Source organism: Nerophis ophidion, linkage group LG21 (genome assembly GCF_033978795.1).
Source record: "Nerophis ophidion isolate RoL-2023_Sa linkage group LG21, RoL_Noph_v1.0, whole genome shotgun sequence".
In the NCBI taxonomy this organism is placed as follows: Eukaryota; Metazoa; Chordata; class Actinopteri; order Syngnathiformes; family Syngnathidae; genus Nerophis; species Nerophis ophidion.
The window spans coordinates 13,174,790-13,198,674 of record NC_084631.1 but is presented as its reverse complement, the minus strand read 5'-3'; the positions used below and the strand labels follow the sequence as shown (position 1 = coordinate 13,198,674).

The 23,885-nt window shown below is 42.5% G+C and overlaps 1 protein-coding gene across 1 annotated transcript in view; it reads left to right on the top strand.

Moving 5' to 3' along the window:
• otoa (otoancorin) overlaps positions 1-18,577 on the top strand; it is a 79,295-nt gene extending 60,718 nt beyond the window's left edge. The window contains exons 19-26 of the mRNA XM_061882843.1: positions 1,303-1,405; positions 1,473-1,669; positions 4,891-5,040; positions 12,000-12,142; positions 12,204-12,340; positions 12,411-12,508; positions 12,576-12,729; positions 18,176-18,577. Coding sequence (XP_061738827.1) covers positions 1,303-1,405; positions 1,473-1,669; positions 4,891-5,040; positions 12,000-12,142; positions 12,204-12,340; positions 12,411-12,508; positions 12,576-12,729; positions 18,176-18,258 — 1,065 coding nt within the window. The 3' untranslated portion in view covers positions 18,259-18,577. The remainder of the gene's footprint in view (positions 1-1,302; positions 1,406-1,472; positions 1,670-4,890; positions 5,041-11,999; positions 12,143-12,203; positions 12,341-12,410; positions 12,509-12,575; positions 12,730-18,175) is intronic.
• The last annotated feature ends 5,308 nt before the right edge of the window (positions 18,578-23,885 follow it).

The window sequence follows — 23,885 nt, the reverse complement described above, 5'->3', positions numbered from 1 at the left end:
ATCGGCGGCTATGATGAGGTTGCTTACTTTCTTGATGCGCTCCGTGTCATTTTTCAGCTTGGTGAGGAATGGGTTGCAGGCTGGCTGGAATTTGACTGATTGTATCATTTTGAGCATGTCGTTCTCAAAGTCCTTTAATTCCTTGACTGTGGGTGGGTTCTTGGTAGATTTGAATCCGTAAGTTTCCTTTTGCGTTCCTTTTGTTTCAGGGTGGAGGAAAAAGTGTGCTTTCCACCGCATCCATCTTAGGAAGTGTTCCGTCTTTTCTATGAGTTTTTGCTTGTAGTCCTTGTGCGCGGGTATGGGAATGTTCTTCGTGGAGTAGTCGATGCTGAACTTTTCCATTTCGGATCGTCGTACAGTGCTCAACAAATGTCAATTTGGAGCGGAATATATAAACCATTGTATGTGAATCCTTCCATTAAAATCTCCTGATGATTGAGGGAACCCCTCATGAAACAGTTCTGTAGAGATGAAGTAGTCTTGTGATTATATATATATATATATATATATATATATATAGCCAGGCTGTATATACACAGCCTGGCCCCCAGGCCAATTTTTTTTAACCCAATGTGGCCCCCGAGTCAAAAAGTTTGGGAACCCAGAGTTTATTGTTTTCAAAAAGTTACAATTCTACAACAGAATAATTGCAATTAAATGTACCTACAAAAAAAATGTACGCTCACTTAATGTGATGAAATGTGATTTTTTTAAAAACACTCCTTTTGTGTCGAACAAAATTAAGTTTCAAAAATTTGGAGACTGTGTGGCTCGGGTGGTAGAGCAGCCGTGCCAGCAACTTGAGGGTTCCTGATCCGCCATCTTAGTCACGTATGTTATGTCCTTGAGCAAGACACTTCACCCTTGCTCCTGATGGGTAATGAGAGCTTACGCCATCATTGTGTGTGTAAATGGGTGAGTGTGGGAAATGGAGTCAAAAGGATATGAGTATCTTGAAGGTAATCCATTTACTATTAGATCAATTATTTTCAGTTGTCATGTTGTCCGTCTATCCGTGTTAGCCCTGTGATGAGGTGGCGACTTGTCCAGGGTGTACGCCGCCTTCCTCCCGAATGCAGCTGAGATAGGCTCCAGCAACCCCCGTGGCCCCAAAAAAGGGACAAGCGATAGAAAAAGGATGGATGGATGGATGGATGTGTGGAGTGCAGCATGATTATTGAATTGGTTTCATAATAGTGTTTGATTTCAGTATGACCAAACATGTCAGAAGATGCTAATGGCGTAGTTGTGTCAGTTTATTCTCCACACATCACAACTTTGCTTTCTACCTTCTGCCAGCCATGGATGATCGAGGTCTTTTATTTCCTGAGATCGCAACACAGGACACAAGCTCTGAGGAGGACCTTCTTCAAGTTCATCACTTCTAAAAGGGAGAACGAAAGTAGGAAGAAATAGTCCTGTGTTGTTTTTCAACACACAACATTCACATCATGTATTCTCCCTCTCAGTCATGACAGACAGTTTGAACAGTAACAAACCAACAGTAGATGTAATAGAAGAACTGGGAATGGACAACGTGTTCTGGTCAGCTGATCAACTGGATGCGATGTCATCAGACATGTTCCTTGTTACCATGGAAACACTTGGTTCCGTCCCCGACTACGACTTAGAGCAGCTGACCGTGCTCAGTAAAAAGGCAACTGAGGTAAAGCCTATATTTAAAAACAAAACATTTTAAAAACTTTTTGGACTAATTACATGTATTTCTCTTACACAAAACCCAAAACCAGTGAAGTTGGCACGTTGTGTAATTGGTAAATAAAAAGAGAATACAATGATTTGCAAATCCTTTTCAACTTATATTTAATTGAATAGACTGCAAAGACAAGATACTAATGTTCAAACAGGAAAACTTTGTTATTTTTAAATATTAGCTCATTTGGAATTTGATACCAGCAACATGTTTCAAAAAAGCTGGCACAAGTAGCAAAAAAGACTGAGAAAGTTGAGGAATGGTCATCAAACACTTATTTGGAACATCCTACAGGTGAACAGGCTAATTGGGAACAGGTGGGTCCCATGATTGGGTATAAAAGCGGCTTCCGTAAAAAGTTCAGTCATTCACAAACAAGGATGGGGCGAGGGTCACCACTTTGTGAACAAATGCGTGAGCTAATTGTTTAACAGTTTAAGAACAACATTTCTCAACGGGCTATTGCAAGGAATTTAGGGATTTCACATTCTACAGTCGGTTATATCATCAAAAGGTTCAGACAATCTGGAGAAATCACTGCACGTAAGCGATGATATTACGGACCTTCAATCCCTCTGTGATCAAAGGTCCCCTTTACTGCATCAAAAGGCGACATCAGTGTGTAAAGGCAGGATTTCCCTCAGCGCTTTGTTGTTAAGACGGCCGCCTTAACAACAAAGAGCCACCGCCTACAAGCTGCTACGCTTCGTTCTGCCTCAGTCAGTACGTCTCTGCAGCACCCAGCATTGTCCCACCTACAGAACCATCTGATTGGTTACCCGCAGAGCGGTAACAGCCAATCAGCCGTGCGTATTAAGAGTGCATGGAGTCAGTGCACCTAAACATGAGGCAGCAAACTCTCCCCAAATTATAATAAACACCTCCCAGTACAATTCAACTACTAGTAACATCACTATGAATCTGTTGATGTTCTAGAAACATAAGCGGCAGCTCAGCTTGCTCGCATTCCTTGAGGTGAAGGCTAATTTGCTTTTAGCGTTACGTTAGCTCACTGTGCGGTGCGCGTGCAAGCGTGCGTGCCCCACATTAAACGGACAGCAAAGCCCTGTCTGTCTGAGAGAAAGACTCGCATTATTGACCTAGAGTGAACAACTAAGTTATTTCACTTTACCTTTTTCTGTGTTGATTGAGCTGTGTTGAAGCAGCAAAAAACTACATTATGTTGAATGAAGAGTTTCCTGAAGCTGTCTCTGATAGTTGATATAATAATGTAAGTGCATCATTAAGCCTACATGAACTCCATGGTGTTCAGGGATGAATAGTCTCTCCTTTTGCTATTGTACTATTTTTTCAGCTATAGTTACATTACTCATTAGTAATGTAGTGGCCTAGTTTTGAATGGCAGGGTCCCTGCTATTACATGTTGATAAAAATATAACATTTACATAATAAAAATCAACTACAGGCTTCCCAAATGCTGTAATAAATTAAGCCCTGCCACAGGCACCGTGGAGGTGCGACAGGTCTAAGGCCCAGCGCCAAGACCACCTTGCTATAATTGAAAAGCATGATGAGTTGAGCATATGTGAGCATGTGGCCCCACTTTTAACTCTTTTTTCAAACACTTATTGCAAACGCTTACATACAGTAAGTCATTAATTTGACTTATTAAGTCATTATTTTGTCTTTTATTAAGTCATTATTTTGCGAATATTTTGACTTAGTAAATTAAAATATCAAAATATTGACTTACTAAGTCATAATATCAATCAATCAATGTTTACTTATATAGCCCTAAATCACTAGTGTCTCAAAGGGCTGCACAAACCACAACACAAACCACTACGACATCCTTGTACTAATAAGGACATACTTAGTATCTCAGGTGACAAGGACTGTTTTGTGTATAGTTTGTACTTTATGGAAAAAATATTGAGATATATATAGTGTATCGGCATTCAGCGAATGGAATGGAAAACACAACCAAAAGGTGTAGGCTTCTTCACGCGACGAGGCTGGCCTACGTCACCACAGTCTGTAATCTATTGCCCCCCAGGCTGTGGTGGTAGCGATGAGATGGAGACGTGATGGCAACAGGCCGAGTTACGAGTTCCTTACACCCATCCACCTCCTTCCCGCTGGAGAGACACCACCTTAACTAAAACATTTTCTGGGGAAAAAACTGAAAGGATATCACCACATGGGCTCAGGAACACTTCAGAAAACCACTTTCAGTAACTACAGTTAGTCACTACATCTGTAAGTGCAAGTTAAAACTCTACTGTGCAAGGCCTAATCCATTCATTAACAACACCCAGAAACGCTGCCGGCTTGGCTGGGCCCGAGCTCATCTAAGATGGACTGATGCAAAGTGGAAAAGTGTTCTGTGGTCTGACAAGTCCACATTTCAAGTTGTTTTTGGAAACTGTGGACGTTGTGTCCTACGTAACAAAGAGGAAAAGAACCACCTGGACAGTTATAGGCGCAAAATTCAAAAGCCAGCATCTGTGATGGTATGGGGGTGCCCAAGGCATGGGTAACTTACACTCTGTGAAAGCACCATTAATGCTGAAATGTACATACAGGTTTTGGAGTAACATACAGTATGTTGCCATCCAAGCAAGGATATCATGGACGCCCCTGCTTATTACAGCAAGACAATGTCAAGCCACGTGTTACAACAGCGTGGTTTCATTGTAAAAGAGTGCGTGGGTACTAGACTGTAGTACAGACCTGTCTCCCATTGAAAATGTGTGATGCAATATGAAGCTTAAAATACACCAATGAAGGCCCCGGACTGTTGAACAACTTAAGCTGTACATCAAGCAAGAATGGGAAAGAATTCCACCTGAAAAGCTGCAAAAATTGGTCTCATCAGTTCCCAAATGTTTATTGAGTGTTGTTAAAAGGAAAGGCCATGTAACTCAGTGGTAAAAATGCTCCTGTGACATAAAATTTTAAGAGAATAATTATTTGGAAAAAAAAACAAGTTTCTCATTCCGAACATCAAATATCTTGTCTTTGCAGTTTATTCAATTGAATGAATATAAGTTGAAAATGATTTGCAAATCATTGTAGTCTGTTTTTATTTTCGAATTACAATACGTGCCAACTTCACTGGTTTTGGGGATTTGTAAATTAGAGAAAATTGAAAATGTGTTTTACCTATGTCATGTTGATTTGAGCAGTAGCGTCGTGTTGTTCATGTCCAGGCTCTGGGTGAAGCGTCTCACATGAACGAGAGTGTTGTAGCACAGATAGGATGTATCGCTCAGGGATTCTCCAACGCGGACTTGGAGAAGATGGCGTTTTCCTTGGATATGCTGGAGGAAACAGGACGCTGTGGCTGGAAAATGTGGCAGGTGAAATATCATAGTGCCATGTCGACCACACATCCAAAATCAATTTTTCACACCAAATTATAGAGAAATAAACATCTACTTCAGTAAAGGTAATGTTTTAATATCATCTCAACTCTCACACAAGTGCATGTTTCTATGCAGGACATTTCTGTCTTCTAGAGGAACATAATCTTACTCCAAAACTGCCAGTCATAGATCTTCTATATAACAGCACTATGCAACTTTTAAGGCCTACTGTCCAAATGTCAGTCAAAGATCCTTTATATAACAGCGCTACATCGCTTTTAAGGTGTACTGTAAAAATGCCAGTCAAATATCCTCTATAAAACAATGCAATGCCTCTTTTAAGGTCTACTGTAAAAATGCCAGTCAAAGATCCTCTACATAACAGCGCTATGCCGCTTTTAAGGCCTACTGTGAAAATGCCATTGTGGCAAGGGGCGTGGTCCGCGCGTTCCCTGCGGGCGGGGTGTGTGCAGAGATCGGTCATGAAGCAGTTGACAGGTGAGTGGATAATCTCAGCTGGAACGAGTTATCTAATCACCTGTTCCTTTATTAGCAGCGCGGGAGACCTTGATGGGGGAGACGAAAGACACGGGACGGAGGAGCGGGCTGGAAAGCACGAACAGAAAGACACTTTTGAAAAGACTGCAAGTACGGGCTGAAAAGCCTTGAATGTTGATTGTGTCAAACGAAAAAGATTAAATATTGTAAAACGCTGTCTGGAGTGTGCCGCACATTATTGTGATCCAAAAGAACCCAGGTATGAGACCTGCTACAGTGGCACCAAACGTCAAAAATCACGGAAAGGATGTCGGCACCAACCCCCCTGGAGGAGCTGGGCCAAGTCCTGGCAGAGGTCTCAGCAGCAAGCCGGCAGCAGACCCAGGTGCTGCGGTGTTGATGGGCCGAGCGGAGGCAGGGGGGGGGCTCATCATCCATGAAGCGGATGGTGGAAGGGGAAGACCCGCAAACGTTTCTGGAGATGTTCAAAGCAACGGCGACATCGTGTAAGTGGCCGGAGGAACAATGGGGAGCGAGGCTGCTGCTGCTCCCGGAAGGTAAGGCGCAGCGGGCGGTGTTGAGTCTCCCAGCGTCGGCCCGCACTCAATACGCTAACCAACGGCAGGCCATCCTCGACCGGGTAGGCAGCAGCCCGGAGGATCACCTCCGGCAGTTCCGGGCCATGAAGCTGGCGTCGGAGGGCTGGCTCCTCGTCTTCGCTCACCGACTAAGGTATGCGGCGACCAGATGGATCCAGCCCAACGGACAGGACCCCAAGATGTGGAAGCAGTTGTGCTGGAGCAGTTTTTGGACGGCATCCCGGCGAGAACCGAGGATGTCGTGGTGGTTTGTGCAGCCCTTTGAGACACTAGTGATTTAGGGCTATATAAGTAAACATTGATTGATTGATTGATGGGTCAGGTATCACAGTCCGCCGGATGTAAAAACCGCGGTGAGACTGGCGGAGGAGCACCTAGCGGTGCACAGAGAGGCAACACCGGCAACCACCGCGAGAACCGCCCCGACACCCCGACGACAACTCGCCCCACGATGGGGGGGATCAAGGCAGGAGAGACGGGGAGGGCCCTGGCCGAACTACAGGGGACCAGCGAGCAAGTTTCCCACGCAGACATCCAACAGCAAAACACACTGCTGAAAATGGTAATTTTCCTGAAGGAACTCTCCTGACGGAATAAATAAAGTACTATCTATCTATCTACACACCCACACACACAGACATACACATCACGGGGAACACACAGAAAAATAATAAAATGTACTCTTGTGTATTCCAGGGTCCTGGCGCTGCTGAGGGGGGGCTTCCCTCGCGGAGTGCACCTCAAACGCCAGGGCAGGTGTGCTGGGGGTGCGGACAACCGGGACACATACGCCGGGAGTGCACCGTGATGGAGGTGGGGCAGGTGTTGCGGGTTGTCGGACCTCCAGCACACGCCTCCGATCTGGTAGAGACGTACTGTGTAAGGATACACGGGAGTACATACCGGGTGATGGTGGATTCGGGTTGCAGGCAATCCATGATCCACCCAAACCTGGTTCGATCCGGGGCTTTAGGGCATGCAACACGGATAAAAATACAGTGTGTGCATGGGGATATACACGAATATCCGATTGTGCCAGTGGAAATTTTATATCAAACCCAAAATCATAAAGTTAAGGTTGCCGTAAGCGCGCAACTTACGCACCCTATAATTTTGGGAACAAATTGGCCGTGATTTAATCATTTGGTGTCACAATCTGTGGGGGTGCGTTCATGGACAGTAGACGAAGGGAGTATCCGCGGTGTGCTCAGTGGCGACGCGGTTTCATCCGGGAGTGACGAGCGGGAACCGGTGGGAGCTTCAAGGGAGGCCCCCCGATGGCAACCTACGGAGGATTTTCCCCTCGAGCAGGCCCGTGTTGAAACCTTGCGCGAGGCGGGATCAAGTTGATTTTGTGGACGGTCAGCTGGTGCGCCCAGGGAAAGCCCATTTCTCCATTATTCGGGAGAGACTTTATTGAGTGGGCCGTGACACGCAAACCGGTGAGGAATACACCCAGTTGTTGTTGCCAAAATGCCGCCGGGAAATGGTTTTCCAGACGGCACATTTCAATCCCATGGCTGAACATTTAGGATATGATAAGACACTTAATCGGATCATGGTCCGTTTCTATTGGCCAGGCCTCCGGGCAGACATACGCCGATGGTGCGCGGCCTGCCCGGACTGCCAGCAGGTAAACCCGGCGGCCACCCCAAAGGCACCTTTACACCCATTACCACTCATGGAGGTCCCGTTCGAAAGAATTGGAATGGACCTCATCGGACCATTTCACCCGAGCACACGGGGTTACCGCTTTGTGTTAGTCATGGTAGATTACGCAACACGGTATCCCGAAGCAGTTCCGTTGCGCTCCATCTCTGCCAAGAGTGTGGCGCAAGCACTGTTCACGGTCATCTCCCGAGTCCGGATCCCAAAAGAGATCTTGACTGACCAGGGCACGTCCTTTATGTCACGCACGATAAAGGAACTTTACGGGTTACTGTGAATTAAGGCCATCCGCACCAGCGTATATCATCCACAAACGGATGGGCTGGTGGAGAGATTTAACAAAACGCTGAAAACCATGATCCGTAAATTTATGCACGAGGACAAACCAAACTGGAATAAATAGTTGGACCCCCTAATGTTTGCGATGTGGGAGGTACCTAAGGCCTCCCTTGGTTTTGCACCATTCAAGTTACTATACGGCCGAAGGCCGCGCGGAGTGTTGGATCTCATTAAGGAAAGCTTGGAGGAGGGTCTGAGCTCCAGCAAAAATGAACGTCAATACGTCTTGGACATGCGGACAAAACTCCACAAGGTGGGGCACTTGTCACGCGAGAATCTGCGCCGTGCCCAAGAGCCTCAACAGTGCACGTACAATAAGGGGGCCCAACTGCGTAAATCCTCACCGGGAGAAAAAGTGCTTGTCCTCACCGGGAGAAAAAGTGCTTGTGTTACTTCCAACTTCAAGCTCCAAATTACTTGCAAAGTGGCAAGGACCCTTTGTGGTCACACAGCAAGTGGCGGATGTCGATTAAGAAGTCCGGCGCTCGGACCGACACAGAGACACCCAAATGTACCATTTAAACCTGCTGAAGGCGTGGAGAGGGGCAGAGCCTGTCGCCATGGTAACAGTAAAGGGCGTGGGGAGGAGGAGGAGTTGGGGCCGGAGAGCCCGCGCTCTGGTCCGACCCCTCCTCTTCCCTGTGATGACCAGCTCACATTGGCACAGATAGCGGAGGTGGCCGGATTACAGCGGCGCTACTCAGATGTGTTCTCCTCTCGGCCCGGGCGCACGGATCTGATCCGACATCACATAGTGACCAGCCCGGGGGTTACGGGGCGTTCTCGACCTTATCGGCTTCCCGAACACAAGCGTAAAGTGGTTCGGGGGGAATTAAAACCTATGCTTGAGTTGGCCGTAATAGAAGAATCCCACAGCGCGTGGTGCAGTCCCATTGTCTTAGTAGGGAAGAAGGATGGAACTGTGCGGTTCTGTGTGGATTACCGCAGGGTGAATGAAATTTCACGTTTTGACACATACCCAATGCCTCGGGTCGACGAACTCCTAGATCGGCTGGGCACTGCTCGTTTTTTTACGACACTGGATTTGGCGAAGGGCTTCTAGCAGATTCCCTTGTCTCCAGAGTCCCGAGAAAAAACGGCCTTTGCCACCCCGGAAGGTTTGTTCCAATTCGTGACACTTCTGTTTGGCTTGTTCGGTGCGCCTGCCACGTTCCAGCGTCTCATGGACCGAGTGCTGCGACCCCATGTGGCAAACGCGGCTGCCTACCTGGATGACGTCATCATCCAGAGTAGCAGCTGGGAACAGCACATGCGGCGGGTAGGGGCGGTGCTCCGGTCCCTGAGGCGGGCGGGGCTCACCACCGAAGTGCGCCGTTGGCCAGAGGTAGGTGCAGTATCTACTACCTGCTGGGACGAGCCTCCAGTCTCTGCTCAGACCACAAACCGCTACAATGGCTCCACCGCATGAAGGACGCCACCCGGTGGTACCTTGCATTACAACCCTTCAACTTCCAGTTGGTCCACAGACCGGGTGCGCAGATGGCTGTGGCCGACTTCCTCTCTCGCCCAGGGGAGGGGAAGGAGTGGATGCGGCCGGACGGGTGCCCGGCCTGAGTCTGGCGGTTTGAGGCATGTGGCAAGGGGCGTGGTCCGCACGTTCCCTGGGGGCGCGGTGTGTGCAGAGATCGGTCATGAAGCAGCTGACAGGTGAGTGGATAATCTCAGCTGGAACGAGCTGAGATTATCATGGGGAGACGGAAGACACGGGAAAGAGGAGAGGGCTGGAAAGCACGAACAGAAAGAGACTTTTGAAGAGACAGCAAGTACGGGCTGAAAAGCCTTGAATGTTGATTGTGTCAAACGAAAAAGATAAAATATTGTAAAACGCATTCTGGAGTGTGCCGCACATTATTGTGATCCAGAAAAACCCTGGTTCAAGACCTGCTACAGCCATTCAAAGATCCTCTACAAAGTCTACATAACAGCGATATGCCGCTTTTAAGGCCTACTGTAAAAATGCTAGTCAAAGATCCTCTATATAACAGCGCTATATAATATCGCAAAATTATCAAGTATGACACATAGAATGGACCTGATATCCCCGTTTGAATAAGAAAATCTCGTTTCAGTAGGCCTTAAAATGCCAGTCAAATATCGTCTATATAATAGTGCTATGCCGCTTTTAAGAACTACTGTAACAATGCCAGTCAAATATCCTCTATATAACAGTGCTATTCTGGTAAAAGATCCTTTATATACTTTAACAGCGCTATAGCGCTTTTAAGGCCTACTGTAAAAATGCCAGTCAAAGATCCTCAATATAATAGTGCAATGTCGCTTTTAAAAGGGAACATTATCACAATCACAGAAGGGTTAAAACCAATAAAAATCAGTTCCCAGTGGCTTATTTTATTTTTCGAAGTTTTTTTCAAAATTTTACCCATCATGGAATATCCCGAAAAAAGGCTTTAAAGTGCCTGATTTTCGCTATCTGTAAATCCACCCGTCCATTTTCCTGTGACGTCACTGCGTGACGACAATACAAACAAACATAGCGGATAGAACAGAAAGATATAGCGAAATTAGCTCGGATTCAGACTCGGATTTCAGCGGCGCAAGCGATTCAACAGATTACCCATGTATTGAAACGGATGGTTGGAGTGTGGAGGCAGATAGCGAAAACGAAATTGAAGGAGCTATTGAATAGCTACTGAAGCTATTCGGCGATCGACTTTTAACCAACGATTGCATCTTTTGACCACTGGAGCAACTTAAATCCGTCAATTGGTAAGTGTTTGTTTGGCATTAAATGTGGGTGGAGGGAAAGGCTGGATGCAAAGATAGCTACAAATGTACATACAGCTAGCCTAAATAGCATGTTAGCATCGATTAGCTGGCAGTCATGCTGTGACCAAATATGTCTGATTAGCACATAAGTCAATAACATCAACAAAACTCACATTTGTGCTTTCGTTGACTTTATCGTTGGAAATGCATCTGCTTTGAGTGTCGCAGGATATCCACACATCTCTATCGTAGCATCGCTATCGTCGGTAAAATGTGCAGGACAAACGAGGGACTTTCGCATCTTTCAACACTGGTGCAACTTGAATCCATCGATTGGTTAGTGTTTGTTTGGCACTAAATGTGGGTGGAGGGAAAGGCTGGAGGCAAATATAGCTACAAATGAGGCATAACGATGCAATATGTACATACAGCTCGCCTAAATAGCATGTTAGAATCGGTTAGCATGCCGTGCTAATCGATGCACACTCCACGTAAGTCAACTTGAATCCGTCCCTTATCGTGTTGTTACACACTCCGACAACACACCGAATAGGCATGATGTCTCCAAGGTACGGAAAACAGTCGAAAAAACGGAAAATAACAGAGCTGGTGTGTGTAATATGTTTGAGAAAAAGGCAGGATTGCTTCCCGTTGTAACGTCACGAGTGAAAGGTCATCGCTCAGACAGCGAACAATTGAAAGGCGTTTCATTCGCCAATTTCACCCTTTTAGAGTTCGGAAATCGGTTAAAAAAACATGGTCTTTTTTCTGCAACATCAAGGTATATATTGATGCTTACGTAGGTCTGGTGATAATGTTCCCCTTTAAGGCCTACTGTAAAAATGCCAGTCAAATATCCTCTACATAACAGCGCTATGCCAATTTTAAGGCTTACTGTAAAAATTCCAGGCAAAGATCCGCTATATAACAACGCTACGCCACTTTTAAGGCCTACTGTAAAAATGCCAGTCAAAGTTCCTCTATGAGTTCTGCCCCTTTTTCACTGCATTAGAGAAAGTAATGTACAGTCGATATCCAGTATTCATCATGATGCGTGCTTATTCATCATGTTTATTTATTTTTGTTGTGGGCTACCAACAGCTGAATTCAGTGTGGAAAAGTGTCTCGAAGCGCAACAACCTGTCAGCTGAGCAGTTGGACGCGTCAGACATGGCCGCTCTTAACGTCTTCATGTGTGGTCTGAGTTCTGACGAGATCTCCCAACTGGACGTAGCTGCTTTCAGGTTGGAGGTGGATGGACAGCGGTGTTAAAATGCTGCGCTGGCTAAACGGTGTTCTTCACAGGGACGCCGTGGGCTCCATCAACGACATCCGCTGCTTGCCCAGCGTTGCCCAGCAGTTCCAGAAGGTTCTGCTGTCTGCCTTTGGACGTCCAGATAGCTGGACGGAGGCGTCTGTCTCTGAAGTGGGCAACATGATAGGTGAGACGTTTGCGTGACCTTGCTGTTCATGTAGATGGCGCTCTTTGGAACTTGTTTGTGTGTCCCTCAGCTGGCTTGCATGCGCACCAGTTGGCGTCTTTGGATCCATCCGTCATGATGTTTCTCAGTCAGAGCAGCGTTCCACTCCTTCATCCAAACAACATAGCTGTGAGTCTCCCATCTTTGACCCTTTACTTTTAAATTCTGACTACTTTTTACTTCCGCCCAACATTAGGCCCTCTCTGTAGCCCAACTGGAGGCCCTTGGTCCTGACAACGCTGCCATGGTAACCAAAGGACAGCGAGCTGGTCTTACAGATGTGCAAATGGAGGCCCTGGCGAGGGCCGAGTCCGGGGAAATGCAAAGTGCTGCAAGTCAGATGCAATCAGGTGTGAAACACAAACCATTGCTAATATGACCACAACACAAAATTACCTTGCTATTCATTAACTCCACTTTTCAATTGCTTTGCTTTTCAACCAAAAGTTTTCTCAACCGTCTCAATTGTTGTTTGGACAAACGTTTTTCTACATATTATTCCATAAAATCAAGTGCCCCCCAAAGCCCCCCCCCCCACCACCACACACACACACACACACACACACACACACACACACAAAATCCAACTTGTTGGTCTCTGTGCTTTAGAAACTGAAGCTATTGAGCGGATAGCTATTAAAGCTATTGGCCCAAAAAAGATGTGAGTGCCAGCACTTTGGTTAAGAATGTGAGAAACACTGATGAATTCAAAGAGGAACTTGTAGGTCTGGGCCAACAATTTTCTGGAACATAGGGCGCACTGGATTAAAATCAGAGGTGGGTAGTAACGCGCTACATTTACTCCGTTACATTTACTTGAGTAACTTTTGGGATAAATTGTACTTCTAAGAGTAGTTTTTATGCAACATACTTTTACTTTTACTTGAGTATATTTATAGAGAAGAAACGCTACTTTTACTCCGTTCCATTTATCTACATTCAGCTCGCTACTCGCTACTTTCTTTTAATCGATCTATTAATGTTTGTTTTGGTTAATGACAGAGCTTCAAAGTAGAATCTACGGATGCCTGCGTTTCACCAATCACATGCAGTCACTGGTGAGGTTGGACCAATCAAACAGAGCCAGGCGGTCACATGACCCGACTTAAACAAGTTAAAAAACTTATTGGGGTGTTACCATTTAGTGGTCAATTGTACGGAATACGTACTGTACTGTGCAATCTACTAATACAAGTTTCAATCAATCAATCAAAAGTGTAAAGGAAAAAAGACACTTTTTATTTCAACCGTACTTCCCGTCAAAAGCCTAAAGACTGATCACACAGTTCCTGTCTTCACAATAAAAGCGCCGCTCCATCGCGCTTGCACTAACAAAATAAGAGTCTCCGAAAGCCAGCGCAAACAAGCTAGCAAGCCACGGAGTTTGCCGCCAATGTATTTCTTGTAAAGTGTATAAAAACGAATATGGAAGCTGGACAGATAAGATGCCAAAAACCAACGACTTTCATGTGGTATTGGTCAGAAAAGAGGAACTTTTTTTCTCCTCCATTTGAAAACGTGGACGTCTGATTCCAATCATTGCAAGTCATCAGAATCAGGTAATACACCAATTTATATTCTTGTCTTCATGCAAGATAGGAATCTATGTTAAACATGCATGTATATTCATTAAAACACCTTCAACATGTGAACAAAAACGGCAAAATAAATAAATATAAAATATATACTGTATATATAAATGTATGTATATATACACACACACACATACATATATATATACATACGTGTGTGTGTGTGTGTATAAATGATTTGTGTGTGTATGTATGATATGTGTGTGTATAAATTATTTGTGTGTGTATAAATGATATGTGTGTGTTTGTATATGTATATATGAGGTAGATCACCTCGACTTGGTCATTTATTAAGTAATTGATAAACGTTGAAAAACTTATTGGGGTGTTACCATTTAGTGGTCAATTGTACGGAATATGTACTGTACTGTGCAATCTACTAATACATGTTTTAATCAATCAATCAATCAATGAAATCAATGAATGCCTACTGAGGCTATAGTGCTGTTAAGTTATTGTGGCTCAATGTGCCATTTTTTTTATTTTATTTTAATGTACTATTATTTAATATATATTATTGTTTTGGTTGCTTAAGAGATATTCCTGGCTCTGAATTTGCTCATTGCTATTTTTATGTTTTTGTGCATTATTTGTTGCCGTAATCAGGTTACTCATCAGTTACTCAGTACTTGAGTAGTTTTTTCACAACATAGTTTTTACTTTTACTCAAGTAAATATTTGGGTGACTACTCCTTACTTTTACTTGAGTAATAAATCTCTAAAGTAACTGTACTCTTACTTGAGTACAATTTCTGGCTACTCTACCCACCTCTGTATATGCATGCGTATATCCTACATAAACTATATATATATATACTGTATATATATATATCCATCCATCCATTTTCTACCGCTTATTCCCTTTTGGAGTCGCGGGGGGCGCTGGCGCCTATCTCAGCTACAATCGGGCGAAAGGCGGGGTACACCCTGGACAAATCGCCACCTCATCGCAGGGCCAACACAGATAGACAGACAACATTCACACACTAGGGCCAATTTAGTGTTGCTAATCAACCTATACACACGCACGCACGCACGCACGCACGCACGCACGCACGCACGCACGCACGCACGCACGCACGCACGCACGCACGCACGCACGCACGCACGCACGCACGCACGCACGCACGCACGCACGCACGCACACACACACACACACACACACACACACACACACACACACACACACACACACACACACACACACACACACACACACACACACACACACACGCACACACACACACACACACACACGCACACACACGCACGCACACACACACACGCACACACACACACGCACACACACACACACACACACACACACACACACACACACACACACGTCTAGGACGGAATGGCGCAGTGTGAGAGTGGCCGTGCGCAACTTGAGGGTCCCTGGTTCAATCCCCACCTAGTACCAACCTCATCACGTTCGTTGTGTCCTGAGCAAGACACTTCACCCTTGCTCCTGATGGGTGCTGGTTAGCGCTTTGCATGGCAGCTCCCTCCATCAGTGTGTGAATGGGTAAATGTGGAAGTAGTATCGAAGCGCTTTGAGTACCTTGAAGGTAGAAAAGCGCTATACAAGTACAACCCATTTATCATTTATTTATATATCTGCATCTCTGTTGCTGCAACAGCAGAGTGTTTATTCTGTCTTGACACTTTGTATTGATATTTTGTATTACATTCTTCCCTTAAATGATCATGTTTACAGTGATTGCTTTATATGTATTTTTCATGTATGTTGCTTTGGATAAAAGTGTCACTTAAACATATATAAACACTTTAAAGTCTTTATATTAGCTAACACCACCAATCTGTTTCACTGGATTCAGAATAAAACCAAATTCTGTCTTACCCAACAATGTTAGTATTTGAATATTGTTACTTGAAGACTTATTCCTGATTACAATTATACTGTTAAGAGAGTGTCTTATATTTTGCCTAAAATGAGAATGCATCCTAATCAGTGGCGGCTGGTGAATTTTGTTTTAGGTGGTGCTGAAAGTTTGTAAACGAAACCCCTGTAGGGGGGTCATCCTCCTCCAGAAAATGTCTTTGTGATTTCCAAATACAAATACTGTAGATGTTTGCTCCTTCTCAACTCTGTGGTAATAATATTTTCACAAAATACAACCAATAGTATGTTAATGTTAAATCTTACTTGTGAAAAGTAATCCCCCGATTCCTTTTTTCAACAGTCCCCTCATTTGAGCCGGAAAACGCTAAACACCAGCCCAGCATCTTTGTTTTCTACCTGTCAACTGTCAGTTTAGGCTGCTTGCCGGCTCCTCATCACCACTTCAAGATGGTGGCCAATGTGGGGAAAAAAATCGATTTGAATTGGAATCGCGATTCTCACGTTGTGCGATTCAGAATCGATTCTCATTTTTAAAAAAACGATTATTATTTATTTTATTTTATTTTTTTATCAATCCAACAAAACAATACACAGCAATACCATAACAATGCAATCCAATTCCAAAACCAAACCTGACCCAGCAGAACTCAGAACTGCAATAAACAGAGCAATTGAGAGAAAACACATACAGGACACAGAACAAAGCAAAAGTAGTGAAACAAAAATGAATATTATCAACAACAGTATCAATATTAGTCATAATTTCAGCATAGCAGTGATTAAAAATCCCTCATTGACATTATCAATAGACATTTATGAAAAAAAAAAAAAAAAAGTACAATGGTGTCACAGTGGCTTACACTTGCATCGCATCTCATAAGCTTGTCCAATGTTTTCACAAAGGTAAAATAGGTCATATTTTTGGTTCTTTTAATAGTTAAAACAAATTTACAGTATTGCAATCAGTTGAAAAAACATTGTCCTTTCCAATTATAAAAGCTTTTGTAAAAAAATCTACTACTCTGCTAGCATGTCAGCAGACAGGTGTAGACCCTGCTGAAATCCTATGTACTGAATGAATATAGGAACGTTTTGAATCGGAAAAATATCGTTTTTGAATCGAGAATCGCGTTGATGAAAAAAAATCGATTTATAATCGAATCGCGACCCCAAGAATCGATATTGAATCGAATCATGGACACCAAAAGATTCGCAGCCCTAGCGGCCAAATTACTTGCATCACAGCAGCCAATGCTGCGTGTACTTATAAGATGTGTTATGGTTACAACGTCATTGCAAACACGACAATCTGTTGTGTCCACTGCAGTTCACTACCTTATTCATACTTTTTGTCAAGTGATTTTTTTTAAGCAGGGTTGCATGAGGTACCTACACATAATGTTATGTTAGTGAATCTATCACTCACAGTAACGTAACGTTAGACGGCGGTCAGCAGCATCGCGTATTTTAGCCACCTACAAAAAGACAAACAGTCGAATAAAGGTCACTTAAAATGTATACTATATTAAGAATATGTTTACATATTCCATAGGACCCTGACACCTAAAAACTACAAGTTTGTTCATTGTTATGTTCATGTATTTATGTTTTTCATGTGTACTCACACATAAACACACATACAGTATGAGATGAGATCAATGAGATAAGGTAAGAACAGGATAGAAACTGCTGTGGAAGTAGTTACAATGCAATATGCCATGGAAATACAATGTTAACACTTCTGTGCAAATAAGTACAGTTGCACTTGTTTTTTCAAATGTGTTTATTCTGTAAAGGAATGAGTTAAATGGTTAAAATAACTGGTGATAGTGCTATTATGAAGTGCAATGTAAGCACTATTTTTTTTTATAATAAATACATACAGCGTTTTAAAAGCATACACAATCTGTGTAAATATATAAGTCTGTGGTTAAAAGGACTTGAAATGACTCGAAACTCAAAATGCAGGACTTGGGACTTGACTTGAGACTTTCCAGTCTTGACTTTGGACTTGACTCGGAACTTGCCTGTCTTGACTCGGGACTCGACTCGAGGGCAAAGACTTGAGACTTACTTGTGACTTGCAAAACAATGACTTGGTCCCACCTCTGACCATGTGTGCCCTCAACAAATATTTGCACTGAATTTGTTGCTTCTTTTACTGTAAGTTGTGTTTTTATTTTTTACATTATAAGCACCGCTTGGCGTTGCACAACTAATTTTGTTGTTTGTAAGACATACAAAGATAATCAAGGATTCTATTCCATCATATTAAAAGAGATGGCCTACCTTAGTAGCTGTTATTGAAATGTATTCTTATGATTCTCTGATATCCAGGAGCTCCTTCAGTGAACACAGAAGGGATCTCAGCCCTCATCAAGCCACTTCTGGTTCTCCTGGTGGGATTCCTGCTACTGTGATCACTCGGAGAACAACTCGCAGCCTTGGTTACATTTTTTGAAGATGAAAACTATATTCATAGAAAAGCATATTATACAATGGGATGGGCAATGAATACACATCAATTAACACTACAATCAATTAAGTGACATCCATTTATAATTAGATGGTAAGACCTCTTAGAAGTTTCTGAACTCTTGTTTCCATGCCAGAAAATGCTGCCTGGAAAAGCTGTGCAGACTGAACAGCGCACTCTATTTGTAATAATCACTTAACTGAATACTTTGCCCATCCCTATTAGAATGTTAGTTGCCCAATGTTAATAAAGATAACCAATAAATTGCATGAAAATGTGCCAGATTTTTTTTTTCCTTTTTCAGCATGTTTGACATCTTGCTAAATAGTTTATTTGACCTTTTGAGACAATAATCACCAGTGCGCTCAAGTCACTACATCAATAAAAATAATAATAATAATAACAGTGATAACAATAATAACAACATATTGAAAGAGATATTTCTCTAAGAGTCTATTTGTCAGGCTCAGAAATATTCTGGCAAATTCACACAATGTTCAAACAAATGGACAATAATCCTCTTTCGCTGTCTGCAACACAGTGACTGATTGTGATTACTAAATTATCTGAAGGCTCTTTTTGTAAATGTATATTTCTATGAATCTACAAAAACATGGGAAAATTAAACTTGTTGTTTAACCATCACACAAGTCAGAAAGAACAGTGGAACACGTTTAAATCGGCAACCGGATTGGCTAACTCGACATAAGCAGTTGTCGACATAACCAAAACTTATGGAGGGTCAAATTGGACAATATTTACCAATTAAATAAATACTTTGATAATTACTTAAAAGTGTCAATAATTATTTCATTGACAATTGCTATCACTTAATTATTGATTTCTATATACAAACGGTAGAAAATGGATGGCTCGATGGATGTCAAACTCAGCCAATAACGCCAGCGGGCGGGGTTTACAGGAATCTCGTCCAAATCATGAAATAATTAAATAAATCATTACATAATGAAATCGTTAAAATGAAAAAATAAAAATCAAATAATTAATTCATGAAATAATTTAAACGTGAAATAAATACAATTAATAGTTAAAATACTAAATGATTTAATTTAAATTTACAGTAAATAAATTGACACATTTTATAGCACAATTGTGTACTTAATTCCGATTATAATTATTCAATGACACATTTAAGTAATTACTTAAAGATTTAGTGCATCCACAAAAATGCATGAGGAGACTCGGACTTTACTTCAAAATACGCCTGACTGAACGTTAGACAAAACTGTTATCAAGTTTTGAGCAAAGAAAAAAATATGACGTACATTTAGGTCAAACATTTAAAAATTGTCTTTATGATTTTCTGACAATAGAATTATGTTTGTGTCAAGATATGTGGCTCTTTTTTTTTTAAGTTGAATTGAATTATGACAATGTTTATTAATTCACTAAATGACATAAGTATAAATATACGTTTGCAAAAAAATGTGATCGATATTAATTAAGATGGTTAACAATGTCACATGTCAATATTGACGTAAACATGCCCGTTTTCATAGAAATGACACAATTGGCTCACAGGTTTTTATGTTGACAAAAGCGGTCGATGTCAGCTTAAAAACAAAAACATGGCGGATCAGGACTTGAGTTGGTCAGCATAAAACGGTTCCAATGTATAAAGAACTTTCCACTTTATACGTGTGTCATAGATAGCTTTTAGCTTCAATGATTCCACACTAAGAATATTACAGTAACAGCATTCAGTCAATTGGAAGCATGAATGTTACGTTGGTGCAAGATGCCTCTCACATGCAAACTCTTGATCCCTTTTTGAATATCATAATTTATTTAGTTTTTATTCATGTTTTTGTGGAAGTAAGAGAGAGCAGTATAACAAATACTTCTAAAGTCCTACAATTTACAACCAAAATTGCACTAAAAGTTATTGCATAATTTATTCAAGAAAATAATGCGTGTACAAGTGAGTGTTTTGCTTTTTCTTGGGGTTTTTTAAACTAAGAAATGAAATATTGAGCAATAAATCATCACATATACTTTTTCTGTCCTGGTTGCTCAGTACAAAACTTGACAGATGAAATGTACACTACAAAGTCAAGTGTGTTCATCACCATCAAAGTTAGGGGCAGGCTATGGCTAATTGTGATTGATGGTCATGATCAATTTCAGTTCGATTACACTTGTTAGCATGTTAATTTGATCAAAGATGGCGGAAATGTCCGTGAGTGCTCCAATTCCGGTTGTACTCGTCAGTACTACAAAAGTAAACAGAATGACTGAACAAAACGTGCAGATGAGGGGAGCGACATACATGAATGACTAAAAGCTATCCTCCGAAGATGAGGGTATTGTTGAGGAAAAAGCTAACTCAATCAAGCCGATGCACAAAATATGTACAACACAACAAATGTGTTCAATCATTTGAAAAAGTATCACACCAAAATAGAGAAATTGTTAAAAGTATTTGCAGCTTGCTACTGCTGCTAGCACATGGATTATCTTGAAACGTTCTGTTTTGTTATTAAAGATGATGCATATTTGCGAGAAGCAATGATATTGAAAAGTACAATTTGAAAAGTCTTCATTATCAATTCATTACAATTTGTTTATTTTGGGTTTTGCATCACTGCACAAACACTTAAGACAGTAAAATAGTTCAATCAATCAATCAATGTTTACTTATATAGCCCTAAATCACTAGTGTCTCAAAGGGCTGCACAAACCACTACGACATCCTCGGTAGGCCCACATAAGGGCAAGGAAAACTCACACCCAGTGGGACGTCGGTGACAATGATGACTATGAGAACCTTGGAGAGGAGGAAAGCAATGGATGTCGAGCGGGCCCAACATGATTCAATCCATAAAGGATCCAACACAGTCGCGAGAGTCCAGTCCAAAGCGGATCCAACACAGCAGCGAGAGTCCCGTACAGGAAACCATCCCAAGCGGAGGCGGATCAGCAGCGCAGAGATGTCCCCAGCCGATACACAGGCAAGCAGTACATGGCCACCGGATCGGACCGGACCCCCTCCACAAGGGAGAGTGGGACATAGAAGAAAAAGAAAAGAAACGGCAGATCAACTGGTCTAAAAAGGGAGTCTATTTAAAGGCTAGAGTATACAAATGAGTTTTAAGGTGAGACTTAAATGCTTCTACTGAGGTGGCATCTCGAACTGTTACCGGGAGGGCATTCCAGAGTACTGGAGCCCGAACGGAAAACGCTCTATAGCCCGCAGACTTTTTTTGGGCTTTGGGAATCACTAATAAGCCGGAGTCCTTTGAACGCAGATTTCTTGCCGGGACATATGGTACAATACAATCGGCAAGATAGGATGGAGCTAGACCGTGTAGTATTTTATACGTAAGTAGTAAAACCTTAAAGTAACATCTTAAGTGCACAGGAAGCCAGTGCAGGTGAGCCAGTACAGGCGTAATGTGATCAAACTTTCTAGTTCTTGTCAAAAGTCTAGCAGCCGCATTTTGTACCAACTGTAATCTTTTAAAGCTAGACATGGGGAGACCCAAAAATAATACGTTACAGTAGTCGAGGCGAGACGTAACAAACGCATGGATAATGATCCCAGCATCTTTAGTGGACAGAATGGAGCGAATTTTAGCGATATTACGGAGATGAAAGAAGGCCGTTTTAGTAACGCTTTTAATGTGTGCCTCAAAGGAGAGAGTTGGGTCAAAGATAATACCCAGATTCTTTACCGTGTCGCCTTGTTTAATTGTTTGGTTGTCAAATGTTAGAGTTGTATTATTAAATAGAGTTCGGTGTCTAGCAGGACCGATAATCAGCATTTCCGTTTTTTTGGCGTTGAGTTGCAAAAAGTTAGCGGACATCCATTGTTTAATTTCATTAAGACACGCCTCCAGCTGACTACAGTCCGGCGTGTTGGTCAGCTTTAGGGGCATGTAGAGTTGGGTGTCATCAGCATAGCAGTGAAAGCTAACACCGTATTTGCGTATGATGTCACCTAGCGGCAGCATGTAGATGCTGAAGAGTGCAGGGCCAAGGACCGAACCCTGGGGAAATCCACACGTTACCTTAACGTAGTCCGAGGTCACATTGTTATGGGAGACACACTGCATCCTATCAGTAAGATAAGAGTTAAACCAAGACAGGGCTAAGTCTGACATACCAATTCGTGTTTTGATACGTTCTAATAAAATATTATAATCGACGGTATCGAAAGCAGCGCTAAGATCGAGGAGCAGCAACATAGATGACGCATCAGAATCCATCGTTAGCAATAGATCATTAGTCATTTTTGCGAGGGCTGTCTCCGTGGAGTGATTTGCCCTGAAACCGGATTGAAAGGTTTCACATAGATTGTTAGACGCTAAGTGTTCATTTAACTGCTCCGCAACAATTTTTTCGAGGATTTTTGAAATAAAGGGAAGGTGAGACACCGGTCGGTAGTTTACCATGAGGTCAGGATCGAGGTTAGGTCTTTTAAGAAGAGGATGAATAACCGCTTTTTTGAATGCTAGGGGAACAGTGCCCGAGGAAAGTGATAAGTTTATAATATTTAGCACTGATGGACCTAATAATACAAAGAGCTCCTTGATCAGTTTCCCAGGAAGAGGGTCAAGTAAACATGTTGTTTGTTTTATTCCATTAACACGCTGTAACAATTCCTCTAATGTTATTTCCTCAAAACGAGAGAAACTATTTTGGAGGGCAGTATCCGCCTTATATACCATCGTATCAGTGTTAATAGAACCCCGTTGTAGCTGGGACGCATTGTCTTTAATCTCCTTTCTAATGACTTCAATTTTCTTACTAAAGAATTGCATAAAGTCATCAGCTGAGTGGGTGGAGCTACTGGAGGGGGTCCCTTGTTGGGTTAGCGATGCTACCGTACTAAACAAAAATTTAGGATCATTTTTATTACGGTGGATGAGATTTGAGTAATATTTAGCTTTAGCTAAGGTAAGCATGCGTTTATAAGTTATTAAACCATCACTCCATGCTTCATGGTGCACCTCAAGTTTAGTCGTGCGCCATTTGCGTTCCAGCTTTCTACATAATAATTTCTGAGCTCTAGTTTCTTCTGTAAACCACGGGGTACGCTTTTTTGGAGCCTTTTTTAACTTTAGCGGTGCTATGTTATCAATGGTTTCGCGCAGGGCGTTGTTAAAGTTGTTAGTGAGGTTATCAATAGAGCCCACATATTTTGGGAATGGTGCCATTACCGAGGGCAGTAGGTCAGCAAGAGTTGTCGTTGTGGCCGTATTAATGTTGCGGCTGCTATAGTAGTTATTATTATTATTAGTTTGACGAACATGCGTCTGAACCTCGAATTTTATAAGGTAATGATCGGACAATACTTTAGTATACGGGAGTATCGTAACTTTGGAAACGGTGATACCCCTGACAAGCACTAGGTCTATCGTATTACCGTTGCGATGCGTGGGTTCATTTATTATTTGTGTGAGACCACAGCTATCAATTATAGTCTGGAGCGCTACGCACGCTGGGTCCGATGGGGTATTCATATGGATATTAAAGTCCCCCATTATGATTATATTATCGGCGTGTGTCACTAGATCAGCAACGAACTCTGAGAATTCATTGATAAAG